General features: G+C 46.1%; 1 protein-coding gene across 4 annotated transcripts in view; it reads left to right on the top strand.

Moving 5' to 3' along the window:
• The window catches only part of abcc8 (ATP-binding cassette, sub-family C (CFTR/MRP), member 8), a 380635-nt gene that overhangs the window by 11638 nt on the left and 343800 nt on the right, over positions 1-25197 (top strand). For all 4 annotated transcript variants that reach the window (XM_051923356.1, XM_051923355.1, XM_028796118.2 and 1 more), the window contains exons 2-5: positions 7741-7903; positions 8841-8982; positions 12653-12774; positions 13830-13996. In XM_051923356.1, the coding sequence (XP_051779316.1) occupies positions 7741-7903; positions 8841-8982; positions 12653-12774; positions 13830-13996 (594 nt within the window). The remainder of the gene's footprint in view (positions 1-7740; positions 7904-8840; positions 8983-12652; positions 12775-13829; positions 13997-25197) is intronic.

Here is a 25197-nt window from a genome sequence, read left to right as displayed (position 1 = left end):
TTTAATTAAAACATTTATGCAAATAATTTTGTAATTTTCACAAAATGGATAACTAAGTTGGGCGGCACGGTGGCGCAGTGGGTAGCGCTGCTGCCTCGCAGTTGGGAGATCTGGGGACCTGGGTTCGATTCCCGGGTCCTCCCTGCGTGGAGTTTGCATGTTCTCCCCGTGTCTGCGTGGGTTTCCTCCGGGCGCTCCGGTTTCCTCCCACAGTCCAAAGACATGCAGGTTAGGTGGATTGGCGATTCTAAATTGGCCCTAGTGTGTGCTTGGTGTGTGGGTGTGTTTGTGTGTGTCCTGCGGTGGGTTGGCACCCTGCCCGGGATTGTTTCCTGCCTTGTGCCCTGTGTTGGCTGGGATTGGCTCCAGCAGACCTCCGTGACCCTGTGTTCGGATTCAGCGGGTTGGAAAATGGATGGATGGATGGATAACTAAGTTAAAAGTCCATAATCAAATTTAATTGCATTTTGCCTACTTGTGTACTACAGTATATACAGTAACTTAAATTCTAAATTGGTTTTACTTAATCTGAGTTTAATAAACATTCTAAACATATCAAGCTTGTTCAACTGACAACGTTTAATTAGTTAGTTTTTGCTTTAAGAACTTTAAGTTAATATTTTGATTTAACTTTAAAATGTATGTATTACAAACACATTTTTCCAGAATACTTTAAATGCGTAGTGTGTGAGCATATATCTATGTATACAGTATATTAATTTACTTATAAAGCTTCTGTAAAAAGCAAAACGTTTCCCTGGGGACAAATAAAGTTCTATCCACCTACAAACTCTGCTAAAATGTACTTAAAAGAGCCAAACAAAATAAAATGCCTTATTTTATTTTTAACAAATCTACTGCATCCGGCCCACTTCGGGCTCGGGTTTTTGCCCAAATCTTGCAAGCTCGTCTACTGATGAGGTGATGCGTGGCTGTTGTTATCCGCCGTGCACTTCCATTGCTGCCGCTGGGATGGGCTCCATCTTCCCCGCGACCCTGCAGTGGATAAGAGGGTTAGAAAGACTGGTATGGATGGCCGGACGGGTTCCTCCACAAAGCGGACTCTGATCGGACTTAGCGCGCCGGCAGGAGACAGGTGAACGCGCAGAGCGAGCGCGCGCCTCTCCTCATTTCCATTCTACACAAGGCGCGCACGGCTGAGTCATCACTTGATTTGTTAAGCCGGACACGAGCAACCACGTGGTGAGCGCGCGGGGAAAAAAGCAATCGGCGGTAGAAATGAAATATCAGCGTATCGGGGACTCGGACTGCTCTGCCACTATTTCAGACTGAGATCTTTTTAATAAAGTACTTCAGAGAAGTAAACCGCCGGTAAGCCACTGACGCTGTGCGTGGTCCTCAGCGAGACACGTGACCCGGCGGGTCTCTCCTTGTAAAATTTTACAACAGCCGCATGAATTGAAATCCCCAGCGGAAGGCGCTATAATGAACTCGCAAGGGAGCCGACTGAGTCACTTCATCTGCCAGACAACTGACCGTACCGTGGAAATAATTTAAAACAATTTCATTGTATTAAAAAGGATGATTACATTTAAGATCCTACAATGGCGCGTCTACTAAGGCAGAAGCTGCTCCCCCATTGGTGCCCCGTGTGTGTATTTTGTCGCTCGCTCCCTCTCTCCCTGTCACGGTACACCCCCCTTTTTGTGTTTAGCTAACCCACGGCACGCACGTGATCTGACTGGCATCTCACCCGCCACGTGCCAGCGTCTAAATCAGCATTCATGAAAAGTCTTAACAAATAGCATCAAATCTTTCGTTTTTTTGCACACTTAGCACATCTGAAATGTGCATTTCTAATTATCTGTGCAACTAACTGAAATGTTTAATGAGAAGACAATCACGGGCATTGCAGTTCTGTTTTAACCCTTTGTTAGCCTGTAGTAAAGGAAAGGAAGACATGCGACTCCGAGAAGGCAATTAACAAAGAAAAGAGGGAGGTTCAAAACGGGAGACCAGTAAGGATGGCGCAGGAATGAAATAACGCAGTCGCCTATGCACGGTCTCCTCCATCACGGCTTCACTGAGCCCAGTGCAGGATTTACGTATAAGCTACACAAGCTATAGCTTAGGCCCCCGCCTTCTTGGGGGCCCCCAAAACAAATTGTCCGAGTGAGCAAAATCATATTTGGCACTTACATAGAATATCTGGACTTATAAAGGGCCCCATGTCTCAAATAGCTTAGGGCCTTATCAAGTCTAAATCCGGCCCTGACTGAGCCGCTCTTAAGTCTCTTTTAAAGGACCGTTTGTCACATGATTTTGGGCTATACAAAAATAAATTGTATTGTATTGTATTGTATGGTATGGCGGCCTGTGTCGTGTCTGTCTTCTCGAACCCTGCAGTCGCCGCTAACTCTTCTGCTTCTGTCCCTCAGTCCCTGACACCCGCTCTCGACTCCGGCATCCTCCTCCTGCTCCCCTTACTCGAATGCAGCGTTTCTCAACATTTTAAGTATTTGCGACCCGAGTTTTCATAAGTTTTAATCGCGCCCCCTAACGTTTTTTTTTTTAAAGGAGCCCACTAATATCAATTTCTTCTATTTTAATTAATGATATATCATAGATGCATATTTTATTATACGTACTTAACTTTTATCGACATTTATCTAACTGTATATTTCTTTTTCTAGTATCAGAATGTAGTTTAAGTTCATTTGTTTTGGTTTCAATAGATGGATTTTTCATATTTTTCGATTCTTGTTTTCTTTTTTTCACATCTTCGCGCCCCCCGCCCCACAGTTTGAGAACCGCTGCTCTAATGTTACTGTCCCGCCTGTCTTTGTTCTTCCGTCCACCCCATTGGTTTAAGTGCCGCCCATCTGTCAAGTTCACGGTCCTCATTTGCATAGGGGGCGAGCCCCTAGGACCCGTCTCTCTCTCTCTCTCTCTCTCTGTTTCGGCGCTGCGCAAGTCAGGCACGTGGCGCACGCGCGGTTGAATAGCGGAGGTGCTTCGACGCTCATTTTTAATGGCAACAAACCGAAGATAAAAACAAAGGTACAAACAGCCACGCGTCTATGGAGGAATATTTCGGACACAATTCAATAAATAAACAAATACGCAAATAAATGAATGCATTGAGAAATCATAGACATAATACATAAAAGCATAATGGTATGCTGGGAATAAAGAGTCCTGATATGTTTTGTTGGTAATCTCTTTATGCATTTACTTAAATCTAATTAATTTAATCTATTTATTTGTTTTAGCAACACTCACCAAACATGCAATACCCAATGACGTTTAGACTGTCACTTTCACTTATCAAGTTGAGAGGGCGGGCATGGGCGGAATTTATGGGGTGGCCGGGGATGCACAAAGTTAGTAAAAAACCTCTCAAATAAAGGGTATTTTTTATCATGCGCAGGTAATGTAAATCTATAATAATAAAAGGCAAAGCCCTCACTGACTGACTGACTGACTCACTGACTCACTCATCACTAATTCTCCAACTTCCCGTGTAGGTGGAAGGCTGAAATTTGGCAGGCTCATTCCTTACAGCTTACTTACAAAAGTTAGGCAGGTTTCATTTTGAAATTCAAAGCGTAATGGTCATAACTGGAACATATTTTTTGTCCATACACTGTAATGGAGGAGGCGGAGTCACGTATCGCGTCATCACGCCTCCTACGTAATCACGTGAACTAAAAACAAGGAAGAGATTTACAGCACGAGTCACACGCGGGAACGAAGGTAAATGACGTTAATTTTTGACTGTCTTTTAATACTGTGTAAGCATACATATTAACACATGTGCAATTAAACGTGTGCATTTACGGGGTGATTTCTCAGGCTTAAAAGCTCACCTTTTATCAAACGCAGGAAGAAAGGTAACTGACGTTGTTCACTGTCTCTTAATACTGTGTAACCATACATATTAACACATGTCCAATTAAACGTGTGCATTTACGGGGTGATTTCTCAGGCTTAAAAGCTCACCTTTTACTAAAAAGGTAAATGCAAAACTATTTTCAATCACTTTATTGAAACGCTCCCGTTAAGGATTGCAATAACATATTCGCGAGATAAAAGAACGAAGTAGGGGGAAATGGAGGAACAGCCGCAAACAGCGAAGAGCAAAAAATTAATTAAACAATTGAGAACGGAGCGAGTTAAGCATACAAGCATGTTCATAAGGGAAACAAAGCACGGTGTAAAACGTAAGTTTAAATTAAGTTTATAGAAACGCTCCCGCTGCGGATTGCAATAACATATTCGCGAGATAAAAGTTTAATGAGAAGACACGAGGTTTAAACGAACCACACGCCGTGGCGCAACGTTAGGGGCAACAGTTTCAACCATTCTATGATCTGCTTCTCGCAACTGAAAGACGGCACATGGCGGATGTTAGCCGACTTGCTGACCGCAACGTTAGGGGCTTCAACTATGGCGCTGACGCCACATCTCAGTGCCAACACTTTGCAGACTGTACTTAAAAGACACGCCCTCCTCACTGGACAGTTAAAAACACCAATCAAACTAACGATGACATCAAGTATTACCCAATCAAAAGTAGGAAAGGAGGCATCTTCATAAAATGCGTGTGGGATGATTTGCATGAGACGCTGCTTTAAAAAAAAAAATGATAAAAAAAATACGGGATAAATCCCGTCCAGTATTGATTCAAAACGGGACGCGCAATTTCATTCTCAAACGCGGCACGATTCCGTATTTTAAAGGACGGGTGGCAACCCTACAGTGCCAGGTAACCACCCATACAATCAGATTCTGATTCAGACTAGGAATGCAATGAATGTAATTACCCCGATCTACATACAAGGCGAAAGTCTTGCAACATTCAAAGATGATGGTTTGGGATAAGTACACCATACAACATAAAAGAGCTTAAGAAGCCTTGAACCGAAAAAAGCAAGATCTCAGAGATCGTAAAAAAAAAAAATAGGAGGTAATGTCGTTTTACTCGCTGTAGATTTTAGTCAAACATTACCAGTTATTCCACGAGGGAGACCAGCAGATGAACTCAACGCGTGTTTAAAATCCATGCTTCTCCCACGCTCGGTTATATGTCGCGTGTTCTCGGGTAGGTACACCAAAAAATGTATACATTTAAGCATGTAATGGGCAAACAAAAAATGAGGTATACCCGAAGGCACTGCAGTAGTACTCAATGTAACTTTACTTCTTAAATGTTAATGTTTTACTGTTTAATAATTTATACGCTTCTTATATGTTGTTCAAATTCTTTTATCAAAATACCAGTGACAGCGCAATGCACGATAACATGGAGTGAATACACCATACGCATCCGCCCACGGCTGCCCTGCTGTGCGCAGATAGGAGTTGATTCTACAATAAAATAAAATAAAGATAAAAAGAGTAAAACAATCATCACCCATAAAGCGTGTGTGTGTGTGTATATGTGTATATATATATGTTGATATGTGGATGTGTATATGTATACATATATATATATATATATATATATATGTAGATATGTATATATATGTGTATATGTATATGTATATATATGTTTATATGTGTGTGTGTGTATTTTATATATATATAAAACACAGCAACACTCATAACAATGACAACACAATTACATTGACAATCATGTTATGTTATTTTTAAAATGTTTCCTTTTTTTTTCATAACCTCTTTAACACACTACTTCTCCGCTGCGAAGCGCGGGTATTTTGCTAGTATGTTAATAATCAAAAAGTTACTGGCTCGTTGTTAGGAACCTGGGGGGCCCCATTGGTTTTCTTCCCAAGACGAGCAGGTTAAGCCCATGTCATATTTGACGATTTCTTTAGCGATTTTCAATCGAGGCCTTCATTTACATAATCTTAGCCAGTCGGAGGACGCATGAGAGCTGACAGTCAAATGAACCAATCAATGCCCATCCGGAAGTATAATGCTGAGAAGAGGAATAAGGAGCCACACGTGCCATGAACCTCACAAACAGAAGAGAAGCTCATCTGTCTGATGTCTTGTATTTTATTTACCACAACAGAATAGGAAAAAAAATAAAAAATAAAAATGGGCCGGGATTGTGGCTGAACTCGCCATACCTGTTAACCCTTCGTACAGCACCAGCTCCATCAGGCAGCACGTTATCGGCTGTCACAGAAAAGCGGTGGCTGAGTTTGACATGCCCAGCGATTCTCAGTCATGTAAAGTGAGATGTTCCAGCAACGAGATCAGCAAACGCAGTCAGCAAGTCTGACACACCCACAGACTAGAAGTCACATGACATGAAATTGGCTTCAGCCTTCAGTACAGAATTTGAAACGGCCAACATGTATAGAGAAGCACACCGGAAGAGTTTCGTTTTGCAATCAGTTTTTTCCATCATTAAACTCAATAAAAATACATTTGGGTCAATACAGAATTTAAACATCTGTCCGACCATCCACTTTCATAACCTACTCATCTATGGTAGGGTGGCAGGGCAGGCAGATGGAGCTTGTAATCATGGAGTGTAATACCTGAAGGGGGCGCCAGTCCATCACAGTTTATAAGGCCTGTTCTGTTGATTTTAAGCTAACCATTTTTATTTTTACATATTTTCCCCCAAAATAAAATAGTTTATTCATTATGTAGGATGCGCCGTGCTGTGGCAGTATGGTATTATAAAGCCAAAACTGCAATACGTGTTGTATGTGGATGACATGTATTGACTCCTGCCTAGTAGTGATGTACGTTGAAGGGGGTGCTTTGCCTCATTAAACGCGCCGGCCCTGCCGTAGGTGACTTCACCTGTCAGATGCCTGCAAACAGAGGCACAAATAGGTGGGATGCAGAGGGTGTGTTGCAGGAGGACGCGTAGCCGTGTGGGCCTATAAATGTCCTCGCTGTCCAAAATAATTATAATAATATAATAATGATATAATAATTAGAATTATATAATTATTATATATGTCAACAATGGGGAACCCGTCCACCCAGTCACGCACAGATATATTTAAGGGGGACCCCCAGACCCCAATCCACCTCTCTGTGCACTCTGTGTTCAATGGGGACCCTCCAGCCCTGGATTACACTAGACTGAGGTACCAGTACTCTTGTGGCTGTAAGTTCTCTGAGGCACATCACTATGGGACCGAAGTGAATATCAAATGCATTCATGCTGCTTCAGTAAGAAGGTCCTGTGAGCCAAAGCACTTTGTTTAGATGCGAAGTTCATTAAAGCCGCTGATGGAGGAGCAGCTGGAATGAAGATCAGTAGGCGGGGCCAGCAGGTGCTGCAGAATTAAACTCAAGCGGCGTAACCCGCCGGGGGTCCCAATAAAACTTCAAAAAGCCCGGCGGCCCCGCCCCCTTCACCCTCGTCTTTTTATAGGTTTTATTTCGCTTCGGTCTCCTTTCATGTCTGTGTTAGCGGACACCTGGCTGCACCGGTCATTCTTAGCGCCGTCCTCTGCGGGCAGCGGAGGTCCAGACAGCTTTGTTGGTCAGGAGGGCAGGCAGGCTGGCTGGCTGCAGCGTTCTTGAGGGGCAGACGACTCGGGGACGGAATGTTATGGGGTCTTTTGTGAGGGTCTCGCCGCCGCAGTCCCCACATGGAGGAGCGCTTCGCTTTATCTGCGCCTCGCTCGTCCGCAGCGCCGTAGCGGAGTGACGGGGCGGCTCTCTCTCTCTCTCTCTCTCTCTCTCTCTCTCCAGAAGCGAAGCGCAGCACCGGTGGTCTCGCGCGGCTCCCAAACCCCCGTCGCGGAATTCGATGACTAAAAGGTTGCTGCTCCTCCACAGAGTCCCAGCTCCACCATGTCCTTGGCGTTCTGCGGCAATGACAACAATTCGGCCGCCTACAACGTCGACAAGGGGGTGCTGAACAACGGCTGCTTCCTGGACGCGCTGAGCGTGGTGCCGCACGTCTTCCTCCTCTTCATCACCTTCCCTATCCTGTTCATCGGTGAGTACTGACTCTTTCTCATGAAGCGACCTCGCTTGAAAGATCAGGGGAGATTGGCGGTGGGGTTGCCAGTACGGGGGGGGTCCTTCAGCAGGACTCGGGTAACGTGTCGTGGACAGACGTGAAAGGCGCTTGATAAGAGTGCAGAAGGGAACTTGAAAACAAGACCACTCGTCTGAAGTCCAGCAGCTCAGCCAGTACGAAGGCTGAGCTCAGTTTAAAGAAGGCTGCCTGCTGGTTTAATATGGGCTGTTATATAGGCTTAATATAGCGCCTTCCCCGGTCTACCCCTATGATTTGAATTAGCAGCCCATAGTTCATTATTTTACCTTCCTTTGTCTTTTTAAACCATTTATGCTTTAAGGGCGCTCCTTGGCAAAGACCTCTGATTTAATAACCTCCCATAAACTTGATATAGCGCCTTTCCCGGTGTACTCACAATGATTAGCACTAACTGCCCATTCTTATATTAAATTGCCTGCCTTTGTCTGAAGCCTTTGTTTGTGCTTTTAACGGCTGTCTGGCAAAGGCTACTGGTTTAACATGGGCTGTTACAGACTTGATATAGCGCCTTTCCAGTTGTATCTGCATGACTTGCATGATTATTTTACCTGCTTTTTGCATGAGCCCACAAGGCTTTTGTTACATCAGGTGAGGATGCATTTTCGTGGTGGGGGGTCCAGCAGCAGGAGGGGGTCATTGATCTCCTTTCACTTCTTTCAGCCTTAAGTCGGCCTCTCCGGGAGGCTGATAATCAATGGCATATTGGAAGAAAGTTAATTGGAGTTTAGTTACAAGGAGAAGATCCTTCAAAGGGCTCCGCTGATTTGTTTTAATTTTGAGAAGAAGTGAAGGGTTGTGTGTGTGTGTGTGAGAAAGTAAATCAAGGAAAGGCGCTATATTAATCGAGATATCTCTCTCTCTCTCTCTTGTGTAGGATGGGGCAGCCAGAGCTCCAAGGTGCACATACACCACAGCACATGGCTACACTTCCCCGGGCACAACCTGCGGTGGATCCTGACCTTCATCCTGCTCTTCGTGCTGGTGTGCGAGATCGCCGAGGGCATCGTGTCCGACGGGTAAGTGGCCGCATACTTGTCTTTCTGATATGGCCGCCTATTTTTGTCTTGACTGCACGTCAAAGGCCAGCTTCCCAGAACTCGTGAGAGGGCTATAAAAACTCACGACTGACTTCACGACCTTGGCACGCAGCAGGCATCTGCTTGGAACGTCAGCCCAACCTCACCAGGCTCTTCTCGGAGTACCACATGTCCGCGTCACTGTGGACTGACATGCCATCCCGTCATGTGACTAGCTTCCCCTGTACCTGAGGGCAGGTGCCATCTTGTTCTGCTTAGGTGCAGACTTTGAGCTCTTCCCGTTTCAGCTTCTACTCAGGACTGCTGCCCACCTCACGGCCCAATGGGGACAAAAGCCCAGGACTGGTTTGCTGAGGATTGACCACTGCCAAGAGGTGAACATCTGCTTTCAGAGTATCACTCTACTGGACCTCACACTCTCACGGTGTTGTCTATGCCATCATGACGTACATTTGAACTTCACACTCCATTCTCCCAAACCTTTGGCATACCAGGAATGTAAACCAAGATATCATGCCCAGTGCAGGTGGCAAGCAGTGACAAGATGGAGAGGAGCCCCTCGACTCGTGGGCCACTCATTTTAACTGCTGGCAGAAGTGGTGGCCTGTTAGGAGTGATGGAAGTGAATACTGAAAGGCACTACATATAATGTGTCCCTCACCAATGGACCGATACAAGTGATGATGCAGACCATCGTGACCTGGTGAAAGGCACTACATACTGTATAATGCTTTTGGGTCTTGCACTGCTGATAGATGAACATTATGAAAGGCACTATATAATGGCATGGTGTACAGTACTAGACAATGTATAATGATACAGGTGGCCTCTTGTGCTCTGTAGAAAGTTCATGCATTTGGTGAAAGGCTCCATACATCTATAATGTGACTGCTTCTCAAGTCTTGTTATGGACACAAGTGATGAAAGGCTCGCTCTTTATTGTAGGTCATGTCTCTTGGCTCCTGCAGATGATGGACGCATGTAATGAAAGGCACTAGAAATAGTGAGATGGCCTCTTGTATCACCTTTGGGTTATGGACAGGTGTGATGAAAGGTACAATATAAACTGCTCAAAAAAATGAAAGGACCACTGTGAAAGCACATCAGATGGATGGGGGGGCACTTCAGCTGGCCATCTCTACTGCTATGGACTGATATGGTGATGTGTGAGGAACAAAAGGATGGAAATGAAAAGGATCAACGGACAGAGAGACCCCTGAAAATCAAAGGGAAAAAATGATGATGGGGCAGGCAGGCGAGAATTTGGCCAAAACTCCAAATCGGACTCGGTAGTTTGTATAAATGCCTGACAACGTCCTAATGAGACGACAGATGGTGTCCCAGAGGATCTTCTCCCAGATATGGGCAAGGGTATCACTGAGCTCCTGGACAGGCTGAGGTGTCAGATGGACCCAAATAGAATACCTCTGGGTGTGACATTATATTGGATTGAGGTCATGTGACCTGGGAGGGGGGGGTTAGTCAATGGTATCAATTCCTTCATCCTCTCGCCCCATGAGGCTGGGCATTGTCGTGCACCAGGAGGAACCAGCACAGGGTCTGACAATGGGTTCAAGTATTTCATCCCGATACCTAATGGCAGTCAAGGTGCCCACCGTTGTCTATCCTGTAGAGGTCTGTGCATCCCTCCATGGTTATGCCTCCCCAGCTGTACCATCACTGACCCCCCAAACCGGTCATGCTGAACGATGTGACCGGCAGCATCACGTTCTCCACGGCTTCTCCAGACCCTTTCACATCTGTCACATGTGCTCAGGGTGAACCTGCTCTCATCTGTGAAAAGCACAGGGCGCCTGCCAGTGGTGGGCCTGCCAATCCTGGTATTCTGTGGGAAATGCCAATTGAGCTCCACGGTGCCCACTAGAGGACGTCGGACCCTCAGGCCACCTTCATCAAGTCTGTTTCTGATTGTTTGCTCAGTCATTCACACCAGTGGCCTGCCTGCCTGCTGGAGGTCATTTTGTAGGCTCTGGAAGTGCTCATCCTGTTCCTCTGGCGGGTCCTGCTGATGGGTTAAGGACCTTCTACGAGGGGCCCTGTCCAGCTCTCCTAGAGGAACTGCCTGTCTGTCTCCTGGAATCTCCTCCATGCCCTTGAGACTGTGCTGGGAGACACAGCAAACCTTCTGGCAGTGCCATGTATTGATGTGCCATCCTGGAGAAGCTGGACTACCTGTGCCAGCTCTGTAGGGTCCAGGTATGGCCTCATGCTGCCAGTAGTGACACTGACCATAGACACATGCAAAATGAGTGACAAAACAGATGAGGAGGGAAAATGTCAGTGGCCTCCCGCCAGCTGTTAACCCATTCACTCCGGTTTTGGGGGTCGTTTCACTGTTGCCCCCCCTCTAGTGCACCAAAGCAGCTGAAATGGATTAACGAGCCCCTCTGCTACTCAACTGACCACATCAATAGCCCACAAGTGTCACTGACTTGATGCTATACTCGGATTATAAAGAGTTCATTTCATTTTTATTTTTTGAGCAGTATTTAATGCAGACCACATTTTTTTATCAGAATGCATTTGGTGAAAGGCGCTATATAGAACATAACTGCCTCTTATGTATTCTGTAGTCGCTGCATGAATATGATGCAAGGCACTATATAATAGTATAGTATGCCAGACAGTAAATAATATAGACTGCCTCTTGTGTTTCCAGCAGGTAGTGCATGCATTTGGTAAAAGGCGCTACATATAACACGACTGCCTTGTGTCTCCTATTGATTATGGGTAGAATTCATCATAGGCCCTATATAGAATTTAAACCATTTCTTTTAGCTTGTGCAGAATATGGAAGCACACAGTGAAGGCGCTACATACTGTATAATATGACTGCTTCTTTATCCATGCAGAGCATTTCTTTTAGTTCCTGATGGTGATGAATGCCCAGGGTGAAAGGCACTATATAGAACGTTTGCCTGTTGTGTCTCCATAGCTGGGGCAGGACTATGTTGAAAGGCACTAGATAATGCTATCGAATACTAACACATGTATATAATAATACAGACTGCCTCATGTGTATCCTGTAGGTAGCATGTGCATTTGGTGAAAGGCACTATATATACATACACATATACAGTATACATACATATGTATATACAGTATGTGTATCCATGTATATACATGTGTGTGTGTGTGTGTGTGTGTGTGTGTGTGTATATATATATAGTGCCTTTCACTAAATGTATATAACATGACTGCCTTTTGTGTCTCATATGATGGTTTATGGAGACAAGTAATGAAAGGCGCTATATATAATGACAAAAGGCACTATAGAATGAAAACCATTACTTTTATTTCCTGCAGATGATTAGTGCACATATTAAAAGGCACTATATATAATGTGCCTGCCCCCAGTGTCTCTAATCAGTAATGGATATGAGTGATGAAAAGCAGTACATGTCATTTAGCCCATGCTGCTCAGCTTCTGCAGATGACGAAAGGTGCTATATATAATGTGATGTCCTCTTGTGCCTCTCTTAGCCGATGCATGAATGTGATGAAAGGCACTATATGTAAAATTTAATGGCATACTTATTTATCTAGACAGGCTCTCGTGTCTCCAGTAGTTGGTGCAGTCCTGTGATGAAAGGCGCTATATAACGACTGCCTCTTGTGTCTCCCCCAGCTCTACAGAGACGCGACACTTGCACCTCTACATGCCTGCTGGTCTGGCGTTTATGGCTGCCATCACGTCCATCATCTTCTACCACAACATCGAGACCTCCAACTTTCCGAAGCTCTTACTGGGTAGGTGGGCCTTAGAGATGCCCTTTTGGCATTCTGGGCTGCTGCTTTCTGCTGGTGTAATGAAATGGGAACCCCAATTTGTTTTTGCTCCTTTTCAGGTTTGATTTGTGTGAAGTTTCACCTTTTAGTGTGGGGTTGCTGATGAGGGAGACAGAATGAGCACCTTACAGAGTCCTGCCCACCCTAACCCTGTCCCCTTTCTTGCTGCCCACTTTAGCTGATTGAGGGTCTGTGGTGCCCTGTAGATGTCATCTGCGCTGCCCGAGAGTCACTTGGGTCCATTCTGGTCAGTGGCTGCTGTGACACTGGAGGGGTAGACGTGTCCCAGTGCATGTAGCCGGACTCGTGCTGGATGCAGACTGTTTGTGTCAAGGTGTTGGGGGGTCAGCAAGCAGCTGCCACGGCCACCCATCTGATGGTCTGAAGTTTTGCTCAGCCAGACCTAATCTACAGACCCTAGAGAGATAAGTTGAAGTGAGGGGGCCGCAGTGCTGAATGCGGTGTCCAGTGGAGCCCACATGTAGTGTAGTTGCTGGGGGGTCTGGGCAGGGGGTAGGCCAAGAGGCCAAGCAGGATAGAATACTATAAAACAAAATCCTGGGGGCAGCAAGATGACCACAAGGTTCAAAGGGGGATTTGGACATGATGGATACAACTGTCACAGAAGGTGACCGCGGTCTGCATACCACCCACTGAGCTGACAGGTGTAGTGCAGGACAAGACCCCAGCAGTGTGTCAGACGTGTGTGACATGACTTGATTTGGGGGGGGGGGGACGGGGGTTGTGTTGGATTTCTGTGATTGATTGATCATGTAGGAACAGGCGGACAGTTTAGGCTTTGGACTTCAAGCCCAGAGGCTGCAAATTCAAATCCCACCGCTGGCACCACGTGGCCACGAGCAGGTCACTTCACCTGCCTGTGCTCCTAATTGGAAAAGCAAAAGAAATGGAACCAACTGCATCTGAAATGTTGAAAGCTGCCCTGAATGAAGGTGTCAGCCGGATGAGGAGATGGAATTTGTCCCAGTTGATGATCTCCTTTTGCTTTTCTGCAGCTTTGCTGGTCTACTGGATTTTAGCCTTTGTGACAAAAACGATTAAATTTGTGAAGTTCTGTGAACACGGCATTTGGATGACCCAGCTGAGGTTCTGCATCACGGGGTTGCTGGTGCTGCTGTACGGGACGCTGCTGGCAGTGGAGATCAACGTCATCAGAGTGAGGGTAAGTAAGGCCTTGGGGGGGACAAACGACGAGGCCCGTGTGGCTGTGAGGTGACGTGGGCGACGCAGGGGACTTCGGAAGTTGTCTGTTTTTTTTTTGTGCAGCTGCTAATAGAACATCTGGTTAGTTAGTCATATCCTCGCTTTCTGTGGATTTGGGTGTACGCCATTTGTGATCGCCGTGGTCCACTCGTGCCTATTGGCCACTTTAGGGAGGTCTTTGGATCAGCACTGCTGGGGTCGCTGAAGCCCTCTGTTGTAATCGAACTTGACTATGGAGGTAGTAAAAGGCGTAATGTGTCTTCAGTTGACTCTCTTCAAGCTAAAGCTGGTCAAAATCTTGGGTTAAAATTGGCACAGCTTACTATACGGGGGGCTTTGGATAAATGTGGACCGACCCCAAAAAACACATTGGTGATTACGGTTACTGGCTGAAAGCCGCGTCCTCCGTTGGTGTCTTCCTCTCACGTGAGCTACAGCAGAAAATCTCGATTGATTCTGTTCCATCACAGCCGCCTTTCATCGTTTTGTTCCTTTAAACTCGTTTTTTGTGTTTTCTTGGTTCGTAAAGCGCTTACCGCCGATTTTGTTCATCCACATTGCGAAGTGAATTCCGACGGTGTAGGCCTTTTACAAAATGTCAGGCTGTGCTTTTCAGATTTATTGTTGTATGGGGTGCCCGCTTGACCGAGTGCATGACGGGGGGCCGAATGTCGTCACGCACTCAAAATATAACGTCGTGATGGGCAGCAGCACTCCAGCCAGTTTTGGACTCGCTCATTTGTCAGAAGATGGAGTAGATGGTAAAACGGTGCAACTCGTGGGCGCAGTCTGGCAGAACGCAACCCAGGATGAGACAAAGACGTTACTTATGCACATGGGGAGTGTTTGTGAATGTGGCCAGCGGGAGGTGATGAGGTCACATGGCACCTTACAGATGTGACAAACGAGAGGTGGGCACTCAGTCCATCAAGGCCGGGTGTTTAGCGAACAGCTCAGCTGTCCCAACATCTGATCCTTCTTAAAGGATCTCAAGGTTTCCACTTCAACTCCATGGCTCGGTAGTCCCACAACTCTTTATGTAATGAAGGGCTTCCTGGCCTCTGTTTAAAATGCACTCCCCCTTAGTCTCCACTAGGTTCCCTCGGGCACCCGATTCACCCAAACAAGGCTGCTGGATCTCGTTTATCGATGTCTCTGGGGATCCTGAAGAGCTGATGAGGTCCTCATGTGGTCTCCTCTCCTCGAGACTAAGCAGGTTTAATTCTCAGTCTGTCCTTCATTCCCATGATGCACCTGGCGGATGTCCTCTGCACACTTCAAGTGCTGCTGTGGAGACCACAACCACACACACATCTCCAGATGTGGCCTCACCAGTGTGTTACGTAGCCTGAGCATGACGTCCCCAGATTTGAAATGTGAGGTTACGTCATAAATACTTGAATTTGTTTGCTTTATTTTAATCACTTGTGCACATTGCCATGATGATGATGATGATCGTGGTGTGCCAATGTAAACTCCTAAATCCTCTGCAGAGGTCTCTTCCTGTAGCTCCGCGTCTCCCATCTTGTATTTATAATTAATGTTCCTGTTGCCCATGCGTAGCACTTTTATTATTTTATTGATTTTAACTAAAAGCAAAACAATCAAATCAAACTTAAACCAAAGTTCAGCCCCCACCCATAAGAAAGAGAGGAGAGCCAACAACAAAGCAAATCTTTAACAGCAGCAAGGAAGGAAGGAAGAGTGTCCTTCTCCCCGATTTTTATATTCTGAAATGTTATTGATTATCCTGCCAGGTTTTAAAGCTCTGAACAGGTATTTGATTTTTTTTTCCCCCAAATTTCAGATATTATAGGACAGGGGGGTCCAACTCTGGTCCTGGAGGGCTGCAGTGGCTGCCGGTTTTCATTACAACCATCTTCTTAGTGAGCCATTTTTGCTGCTGTTTTGCCTCAGTTTTAATTGACGTGACTCGGACTCCTTAGTCGTTTCATTTTCCTTAATGAGCCGCCAAACAATAATGAGAGACACAACAAGGTGCCACATGACCAGCTCACCTGGAAATAAGGAAAGATGAAGGTCTCGGCCACGTTGGTCTGCTCAGGTCACCAAAACAAAAAAACAGAAAATGGCCAAACAAGAGCAGCGACAAGTCATGATAGTCAATAATGACTTCTGATTAAGGAACTAGTTGGAGTGAAACTGGCTGGAGTTTGAAATCCCAGTTTAGCTGGTCACCTGTTGGCTCGTTTCACGTCTCATTTCTGTTTGGCTGCCATTTTAATGAAGAAACGAATTAATTCAGAGGACTGAATCCTTAAATACTGGGCTATTAAAATGAAGGGAAAAGGAGTTCATTAGCTGTGAAAACTGAGCACTGATTAAGAAGAAGGTCGGAATGAAAAGCTGCATCCACTGCGGCCCACCAGGACCAGAGTGGGACACCCCTGGTAGAGGACATCAGTTACCCACCGACCTAGAACAGCTGGGCTGGGATTCTTCCTGTTGAGCCAGACAAGTCTGTGTGCCAGTAGTGAGGTAAAGGCCACTTTAAGCCCCTCAGTGTGCCCACCACCCACAGCTGTTAATGGGTGATTTGTGGCACTTTTCTTCATTCAACTCCTTTATCCAGACGTTTGTGAAGATCTTCTTGGACTCTCTTTGCTGCCTGCTCAGTGTTTAGTGTCGTATAAAGTCTACCAGAATCCACGTCATTCGTGGAAACCAGAAAAAAGTAATGGAGGGTCCAAGGACCAACCCCGAAGGATCTCCACTCCATTCTCCTCTTATCTGGACTCTGTGCCCTGCCAGTTCACCAGCAAGAGTTTTGGTGGTCCCCTCTGGCACCTGTGGCTTCTCGTTTCAGAGTTCGTCTTTGGTGTGAGACGACCGAGTCAAAGGCTTTGTGAAAGTCGAGGTGGGGTTTTGTCATGGGGTCCGAGAAGTGAAGACTGTGAGGATTTTGTTTGGGTGTAGAAACGTCAGATTCCCACGAGAGATGATGGCAGCAGCTGACCTGTGTGATGCAAGTCGCTGTCAGAGAGCTGCCGACGCGTTCCTTGAACTGTCAGGTATGTGACGTGAATGACACTCTCCTCGAAGCCAGCACTGCTGGTCACTCCGCTGAGACCACTGTTAAGGGCATTCTGTCACTGAGGTTGTTTTCTTGTTGTAACTTCAGAGTAATCACTCGGCTCTAGTTGACGGGTCAGTGATGTGGCAAGTTGCACGTCGGTGGTCTTTGCTTTCGGTGGTCCGGGGAGTCGTGCATGTCGTGTTGAAGACTTCTGCAGTGTTCCATTTAGCTCAGAAGTCCAAAGTCGGAGCTGGGAATGGCGTTGCATGTCAATGACCGCCTTCCAGTAAAGGATTCTGAAAACCAATATGGACACATCTGGGACAACCTTTGTTGTGTTTGCTCCATTCGGAATCAATAGCAGTAGTTAATCATGCATCACGCGGTGTTGTGTGCATCCAAACGCTGTAGTGACATGTCCACGGTCCATGTCAGCGCTGTGTGTGTGTGTGTGCGACTGATTCAATGAGACACAGATAGCCAGACGTGCTAATAAACAACACAAACTCTACAGCATTCCCTAAGGTTCGCGGTGTAGGCCACTATTTTGGATTGGCGTCCAACAAACTTGGACTTGGCAGATCAGCCTGAAGTATCCAAGTTGGAAATCCAGCTTGTGGGTGCGTTCCAGTTGGATCTAGGAACTCGGATTCCCATTAACTTCTGGGTCACAGCATCAAATCGTGGCCCACACCTTCAGTTCACGGGTCGCGATCGCGTCAGACCAGCGGTGCGAGGGGTCGGCCATACTTGTGGTGTGACGTGGCACACGGCGTTGGGTTTTCCTGGCTGTGGTGTGAGCGGACCGCTGTGTTCAGTTCCTGTGCGCTCCTCCATTGTGTTTGTGCACATCTGTGCATCCCCTGTGTGGTGGCCATGGGATGGAGTCAAATCCAAAATTTAGGGACGACGTGAGTCGGACCCCCAAATCTGGGGCTGCGCTGTGTGTGTGTGTGTGTGTGTGTGTGTCACAGCATATGTGTTTAATTGAGCGGAAGATCAAGCTTGGAAGGCCAGGGGTCCGCCACCTTTGATGGGTGAAAATGACAGTTTTCATTTCACGATAGATTTGATGGTGCGTGTGGCGTGTCCCTGAAATGAATAAATGAAGAAATACATAAAGAAATAAGCAACAATAACTATTTCTGTGACATGTTTTCACACCTCTTATGATTTATTGTCACATTTCACAACATGTTTATTTGCAAATTAGTTTCAAACTCTTCCTCCTAACTTGGCTGGCACTGGCATCTGCTCTGATACCACAGGCACAATTCATCACCGAGAGACGTGACGGCCGCAGTAGTCGGAGCCGAGGCTGCGGAGCTTTCCAGCCAATTAGAACACCGAGAGAAGCGGCCAAGCTGAGCTCACATGGCGGCGCAGCGCTTGCAGACTCGTCTTCCGTGTCTCCTTGTTAAGTCTTTGAGCGGCGCCCCCTATTGGGCGCCTCGTGTTGATCGGCGCGGTGCTTCTCAAGTTCAGTGCAGGTGCCCCCCGTAGCTGCAGCCTTTCATCCCCTCTGATTTTCTTCTTTTAATTGGACGCCTACTTTACTTCAGCAAGCTGTGACTTCCCAGGTTGTGTCAATCCAAGCTGCTTATGCTAATATTTCAATGAATGAAAATGAGGATTTCGATGAATCTCTTTTGCTTTTTCGTATTTTTGTTCTTTTTATATTCTAATTATTTATGCCATTCTTTATTAATCGGCACACCAGTGGGTAACGCAGTCTGTGCTGCTTGTTCGAGTTTCTGCTACGCACGTCATTAGTGACGACCGAGTCCTTCTGGACAAGTTTGATGAAATCGCAGAACGGTTTGAAACTCGGTGAGGACAGAGAGACAGGAGAACAGAATCCTCCGTGGGCAGACCGAGGCCACCTGCAGCACTTCCAGCGTATGCCGACAGAACTCAACGCTTCGTGTCCAAGAACTAAACGGAACAAACTCCATCCCACAGCCCCTCTGGACCTTTCTAAACACGGGGGGTGGCGGTTACCAATCTGTCAGGCGGGCGAACTTGTCCATTAGTCTGACAAAGTGCGACTCCTCTCGGGTGTCCTCCGATGTCAACGTGTTAAATTTGGGGAAAGAAGTGCAACTTCATGAGTCCCCTTCTGCACCACTTTGTGCTTTGGATTCACAAGAATGAACGGCCAATCCCACTCTGCCGCTGAGCGTAACAAAGGCCATCTCGGTTATCTGGCCGAATATCCGTCCCACACCAGTGATGGCCGATCTGCGCACGATTGATTCTTTTGGAAGGTCTCTTTTCAGTGAGTCATACGAATTCTTTTGTGAGCACGAATGAATCGTTTAAGTGGAGCTCGTCAGGAGTGCTGTAGAGCATGCGGGAAGTCGGTTTGATACACAAATGCAAGTACCACCCGCCTGCCTCAGAATTCCTGTTCACGTCACTTGTGATTCTTTGAGTTGGAGCTGAATCATTACCTTAGAACGAGAACTCTGTCACAGATGATTCTCTTGCTCATAACAGAAGTACAATACGGCAACTGCAAATTGATATTAGAATGCAGCAATTGTTTTAATCGGAAAATATAAACACATTATTAAGCTAATACATTTATGGTCCTTTGTATCTTCAACAAATTAATCACACAAAACTGAACCTTAAAAAGTATATTCTGTTGTGTAACAGTTGTTTGCCTTCAAATTTACTTTAACGCACACTTTTTTTACAGCCCATTGAATGCACCAGCTTGTGTCGTTCAGATTCTTTCAAGTTCAAACTCAATCATTACCCACGAATGATGCCCCACAATTCTTGTCATTTGACTCTTAAACGGATTCATTACCCGAGAATGAGGTGCACAATTCTCGTTTATTTGATTTTTCAAACTGAATTGTTACCTGAGAATGAAGCGCGCAATTTTCATTCATTTGATTCTGAAACGGATTCATTACCCGAGAACGAGTTACACAATTAATTTGAAAATTCAAACTGAATTTTTGCCAATGAACAAGTCACACAATTCTCATTCATTTCATTCTTAAACTGAGTCATTACCTGAGAATGAGCTCCACGATTCTGGTTCATTTGATTTTTTTTTTTCCAACTGAATCATTACCCACAAACAAGTCGCATAATCCTGTTTATTTAATTCCTGAAATCTTGAACAAGTCGCATGATTCTCCTTCATGGTGTTCTTGGACCGAGTCTTTAACCACGAATGACTGGCACGGTTCTCATTCATGATTCTCCATTGTATCCCGTTATTTTAATTGTGCGTTTTTACTTTCTTGTCGTTTTTTTTTCCTTTCAAACATGACAATGTTACATGATCAGAGTTATAAGAACATTTAAGATAGAACGAAATGATTCATACGTTATTTAATATTTTTGTAATTCATTCAAAGAGGACCAACAGGTGGTTTGCTTACGGCCGCCAGCCCCGTGTTCTACTGAAGAATCCAATGAATTACATGAATCGATTTACTTAACTGGGTAGTTTGAACGGATCCCATCAGTAAAGTGAACTGAAATGCCCGTCGCCATCCAATATAACAAGGAGGACTGTGCTGGCGTGGGTCTCCCTGGCTAATGGATGTTGGGGTCTGAATTCTGCCCTTTCAAATTCTACTCCCTCTGGTTTCTTGGAGTTGCTCACACCACAGGCTGCTGCTGCTGAGTTCCTGTGACCCTCAGGTGAATGAGGTTTGAGCCCCCAAGTACTGACCCTTAAGGTGTCCTTGGTGTTGGCAGAGCTGTGCCAGTTTATTGACTTCATTCTCGCGTGACGATTTCTGATTGGTCCTTGGGCCCCAGAATCCTTTGCAAATCCATGGTGTGATCGGCATCTTTCATTTCACAAGTGCTGAACGTCTGATTTCAGAATTCTTGCTCTCTTGACTAGTGATTCTTTCGGGTTGAACAAGAACGAGTGTCCCTGATGATTGACTTGCTTATCATACAAATACGATACGGCAAATGCAAATTTGTATCCGATTGTAGCAACTGTGACCCAGAACTCCAACGGGAGTCATCTGCGTGCATAGACGTCCCAGGTAGTCGCCCACCATGCCATCCAGCCGCTGACAGTGGACCAGCTCTGTCGTGTTATGGTGGCAAAGCATCTTGGGGTGCTGAAAAAAAAAAGTTTGCCTAAGCTGCTTGCCTGGTGAATTTTTAGGGGGAAAATTTGGCAAACGAGTTCACCAGCAATCCACGCAGATTTGCTGCAAAACTGCTTTAGCGATTTCCATGACTCGACACTGTGTGTCATTCATTGTCAGTATTCTGGTAGAGTTAAGAAGGCAAACTGTGCAGTAAACGTGAATTTATAAGAAAATGAGAGTTAAGCAACTACAGTGCTGCTTAGAGTGCTGGCTGTAGTTAATTAATTAATTAATTGATTTTATTTATTTATATCTCACATCTCAATTTTGCATTTTGCTGAACTTGGAGTTTCACTCCGGGGCTCCTGATCCATCTCCCCTTCCAGAAGTGTCGGTGATCAACACTCGGTCCTTTCACAGCGACAGACGAGTTGACATTAATCCTCGCCGTGTTAGCGCCATCTATTGCTGCATTTCTTCACTGCACTCGCACTTTGATCTCCGGATCAAATTTCTTTTGAATTTAGCATTCAAGTTATGAAACGTTCGAAGTCGGAATCATTCAAAGGTATGTGGCACCACAGAGTGAGAGTCACAGGCTTGCACAAGAAAGAAGAAGGAGGAGGAAAGGCCAGGTTTCCTGAAAAAAATCAACACGGGGACATTCTCAAAATGTTTATTCAAGCGGGAGCCGTCACTTAAACACACGCAGCACGCTAGCAGTGGCACTGACAGCCACCGCACATTCGCTCCCTTCCTCACATCAAAACAACTGATAGCCTTACTGCACAAGACAGGAGACAAAGTGAGCGCGAGGCCGGGTCAGCGGCTTGTTTTAAATGACCGTCAGGCGACAGACATGTTAGGCGGTGAGCCTGCAGACTCGCAATTGGACAACCAATGAGTTTCGGCACACAGCATGGTTGGGGGGGTGTTGGTGTCTCAAATCCTACTATATGTATGTACTGTATGTATACACTTCTACTTTAACTCATAAAGTCAAAGCCCATTTGGCCCATCTTACACCAAAGCCAGCAGGTGGGCTGCCTGGGGGGTGCACTCGGTCTGGGCAGTCTTGTTTTTCTGGCTTGGTGCTGAGGACCTCGCATCCTTTTTTTTTTTTGCCATTCTTCTGTATATAAATCACAACATGAGGCCCTTGTAGGCTGAAGTCTGCCAATAGAGGTTTGGGTCAGGCGGCCTTGAGTGAGGCCTTTTCTGGGCAGGGTTTATGGGTCTTTGTTTGAGACCTCATGCTTATTTTTTTTATTTAGTGTGCTGTTCCAATGTAGCGGCGGTTCTGGGAATCAGCAACTGGTGGGGTGCCAGTCTGTCACAGGGCATACGTAAGTGGCCTCTCCATACTGCGACTGGGGAAACCAAACAGTACCAGGTAATCAAACCTGTGATTTTTTTTTATTTTTTTGGGATGTGATCAGAAAACTGCTGTATCTGATAAATAAATGATGCACACCTGAGGAGAACGTGTGCTCCAGAATTGCAGACTTTCTTTCCATAGTGACAGCCGGCTCTTTGCTGTCCCTTCACTGGCTGTGTAGTTTCTGGGTGCTGCGGCTTTGGACATCCATCCATCCATTATCTAACCCTCTGAATCTGAACACAGGGTCACGGGGGTCTGCTGGAGCCAATCCCAGCCAACACAGGGCACAAGGCAGGAACCAATCCCGAGCAGTGTGCCAACCCACCGCAGGGCTTTAGACATTTTGTCTGAATTTTTTTTAAATGGCCTATTTTTGGTTTTGCGCTTTGGCTCTTGTGGTCCCTCTGCCTGTTTTTGTACTCTGCTTTAGTGTTACGGTTCAGTCAGCGTTCTGCTCCTGGTTTTGGTTTTCTTTCATAGACTTTATTTTGCTACTTTCAGTTGCTATGTGTGAATGCTTTTTTTATCAATTATTTTACTTTGTCATTTTTATCACGTTTTGTGTTTCTAATTACTGTTATTTTTGTGTTGTGATTCTGAAAATTCTGCTCTAAGTATTTCCCAATTCTCTTTTTTTATATATATTTAAAAGTACTTTATTGAAACAGAAAATATAGCAAAAACAACCATCACTATATTAAAAGTACACATACAACAAAAACTTGTATAATTTCTTAGTCTGAGCCTAAGGGGTGGGGACCCCTGATTCTGTCTGTGCTTTACGTCCATTCAGCTCTCTTTTGGATTTGGCTTTGGATGTTCTTATCGTGCTGTGGATTCAGAAAGTCTTCAGACCCTTCACTTTGCTCACAGTTTAAGGTGCACCTTTGTGCAAAACTCATTTAAATTCATTTTTCTTCCCCACATCAATCAACACTCGGTGCCCCAGAATAACAAAACTTTCTAATTTCCAAGCCATTCATCGTTCAGTGGTCTGCCCTTTTGTGACCATCAGGTGTGTCTTTCCATGAAAAGTGAGTAGCGCTGGCAGTTGATGTATTTTATACATGGACGAGAGGTCAGGTTGAGGGAGCAGGCACTGGTACAGCGCGTTGCTGCACCCACCACACGAAACGGCTCAGGATCCCGGTTGGCAACAATGCAGACACGCAGTCCAGTTCCACCCTCCGTAAATGACCTTCTATCTGACACAGCCAGGTATTACGTGGGCGACCCCTTGGCCTGGTCCAGCCACTCGGGTGCTCAACAATGAGGATCACCCTCGGGTAATCGCGCCACAAGGCCGTAGTGCCGTAACTGACGCTCCCTCACAATGCAAGTCACGTGCCTCATTCGGGACTCTGTGAGCAACACAGTCAAAACCGCGGCCCCCAAGGACCCTCTGAAGAGACGCACATGAAGGAGTCCAGTCTTTGTCTCGGGTCACTGGAGAGTGTCCATGTCTCACAAATAGGGAGCACCAGGACTCTAAAGACTTGGACCTTTGTCCTTTTGCAGAGATAGTGGGAGCGCCACACACCCCTTTTAAAGTGACCACCCTGACCCCCCCCCCCCCCCGCTCTCTCAATCTGACTACTGACTTCATAGGAAGAGTCACCAGAGAAATGAATGTCACCGGCGAGGTAACTAAACCCCTTGACGAGGTCGACACTCTCATTAAAGGCCTGGCTCTTGGTTTTTATCAGGACCCTCGGAAGCCCAGACACTCAGACCCCTCCCTCAGTCTCTCGAGACCCCTGATCAGAACTTCCATTGAGCATCATCATCAAAGTCAAGATCAGTGAATCTCTCTTCGCCAGCAGATCCCCACAGCTGCCAGACCCCACAACCTGTCCATGCCAGCATTGAACAGAGTAGGTGCAGAACACGCCGCTGGCGGACCCCAGGGTCAACTGGGAAAAGTGCAGGCTTCATAACTATGCAGAACAACTTAAATTAAAATCCTAAGGTAAGCGGCGGGTCAGTCGCCTGCGTGAACAAACACCCCAGGAAAATTGTAGTGAAGACAGTAGGGTTATAAACCCATCATCGTGAAGCAAAAACTGCCCTTTTATTTTATTCAAATGAGCCTTTCCATTAAGCAGAGTTCAGGCAGGGAGTTACAGAAAGCCATTAATGACAGGCTGTGAGCCCACCATCAACTGACCAAAGCAGAACGGTCCACCGCAACAGTGGGCATCGATGCAAAGTGTGAGACAACAGAACAGCAACACAAGAACAGAAAGAATAAATAGAAATATTCTGAAGCCCCCAAAGAGGTGAGCGATCAGTGCCGTATTATTAATCAAGGGGGCTCCGATTTACTCCTCGGAATTGTGCTTCAGGTCCGACTACCATCAGGGTCGGACATCAGAAGGCATCTGCGAGTAGGAGGAGGCCACGTATGAAAACAAATGCCACCCGAGCTGCAAACTGGCACTTGTCATGATGTTTTGTAGTTTTGATACCAATGCTAAAGTCCATCCATTTTCCAACCCACTGAATCCGAACACAGGGTCACGGGGGTCTGCTGGAGCCAATCCCAGCCAACACAGGGCACAAGGCAGGGAACCAATCCCGGGCAGGGTGCCAACCCACCGCAGGACACACACCCACACACCAAGCACACACTAGGGCCAATTTAGAGTAACCAGTCCACCTAA

Source organism: Erpetoichthys calabaricus, chromosome 2 (genome assembly GCF_900747795.2).
Source record: "Erpetoichthys calabaricus chromosome 2, fErpCal1.3, whole genome shotgun sequence".
Lineage (NCBI taxonomy): Eukaryota > Metazoa > Chordata > Cladistia > Polypteriformes > Polypteridae > Erpetoichthys > Erpetoichthys calabaricus.
Note: the sequence above shows the minus strand (reverse complement) of the source record. Positions and strands in the feature narration are given on the sequence as shown.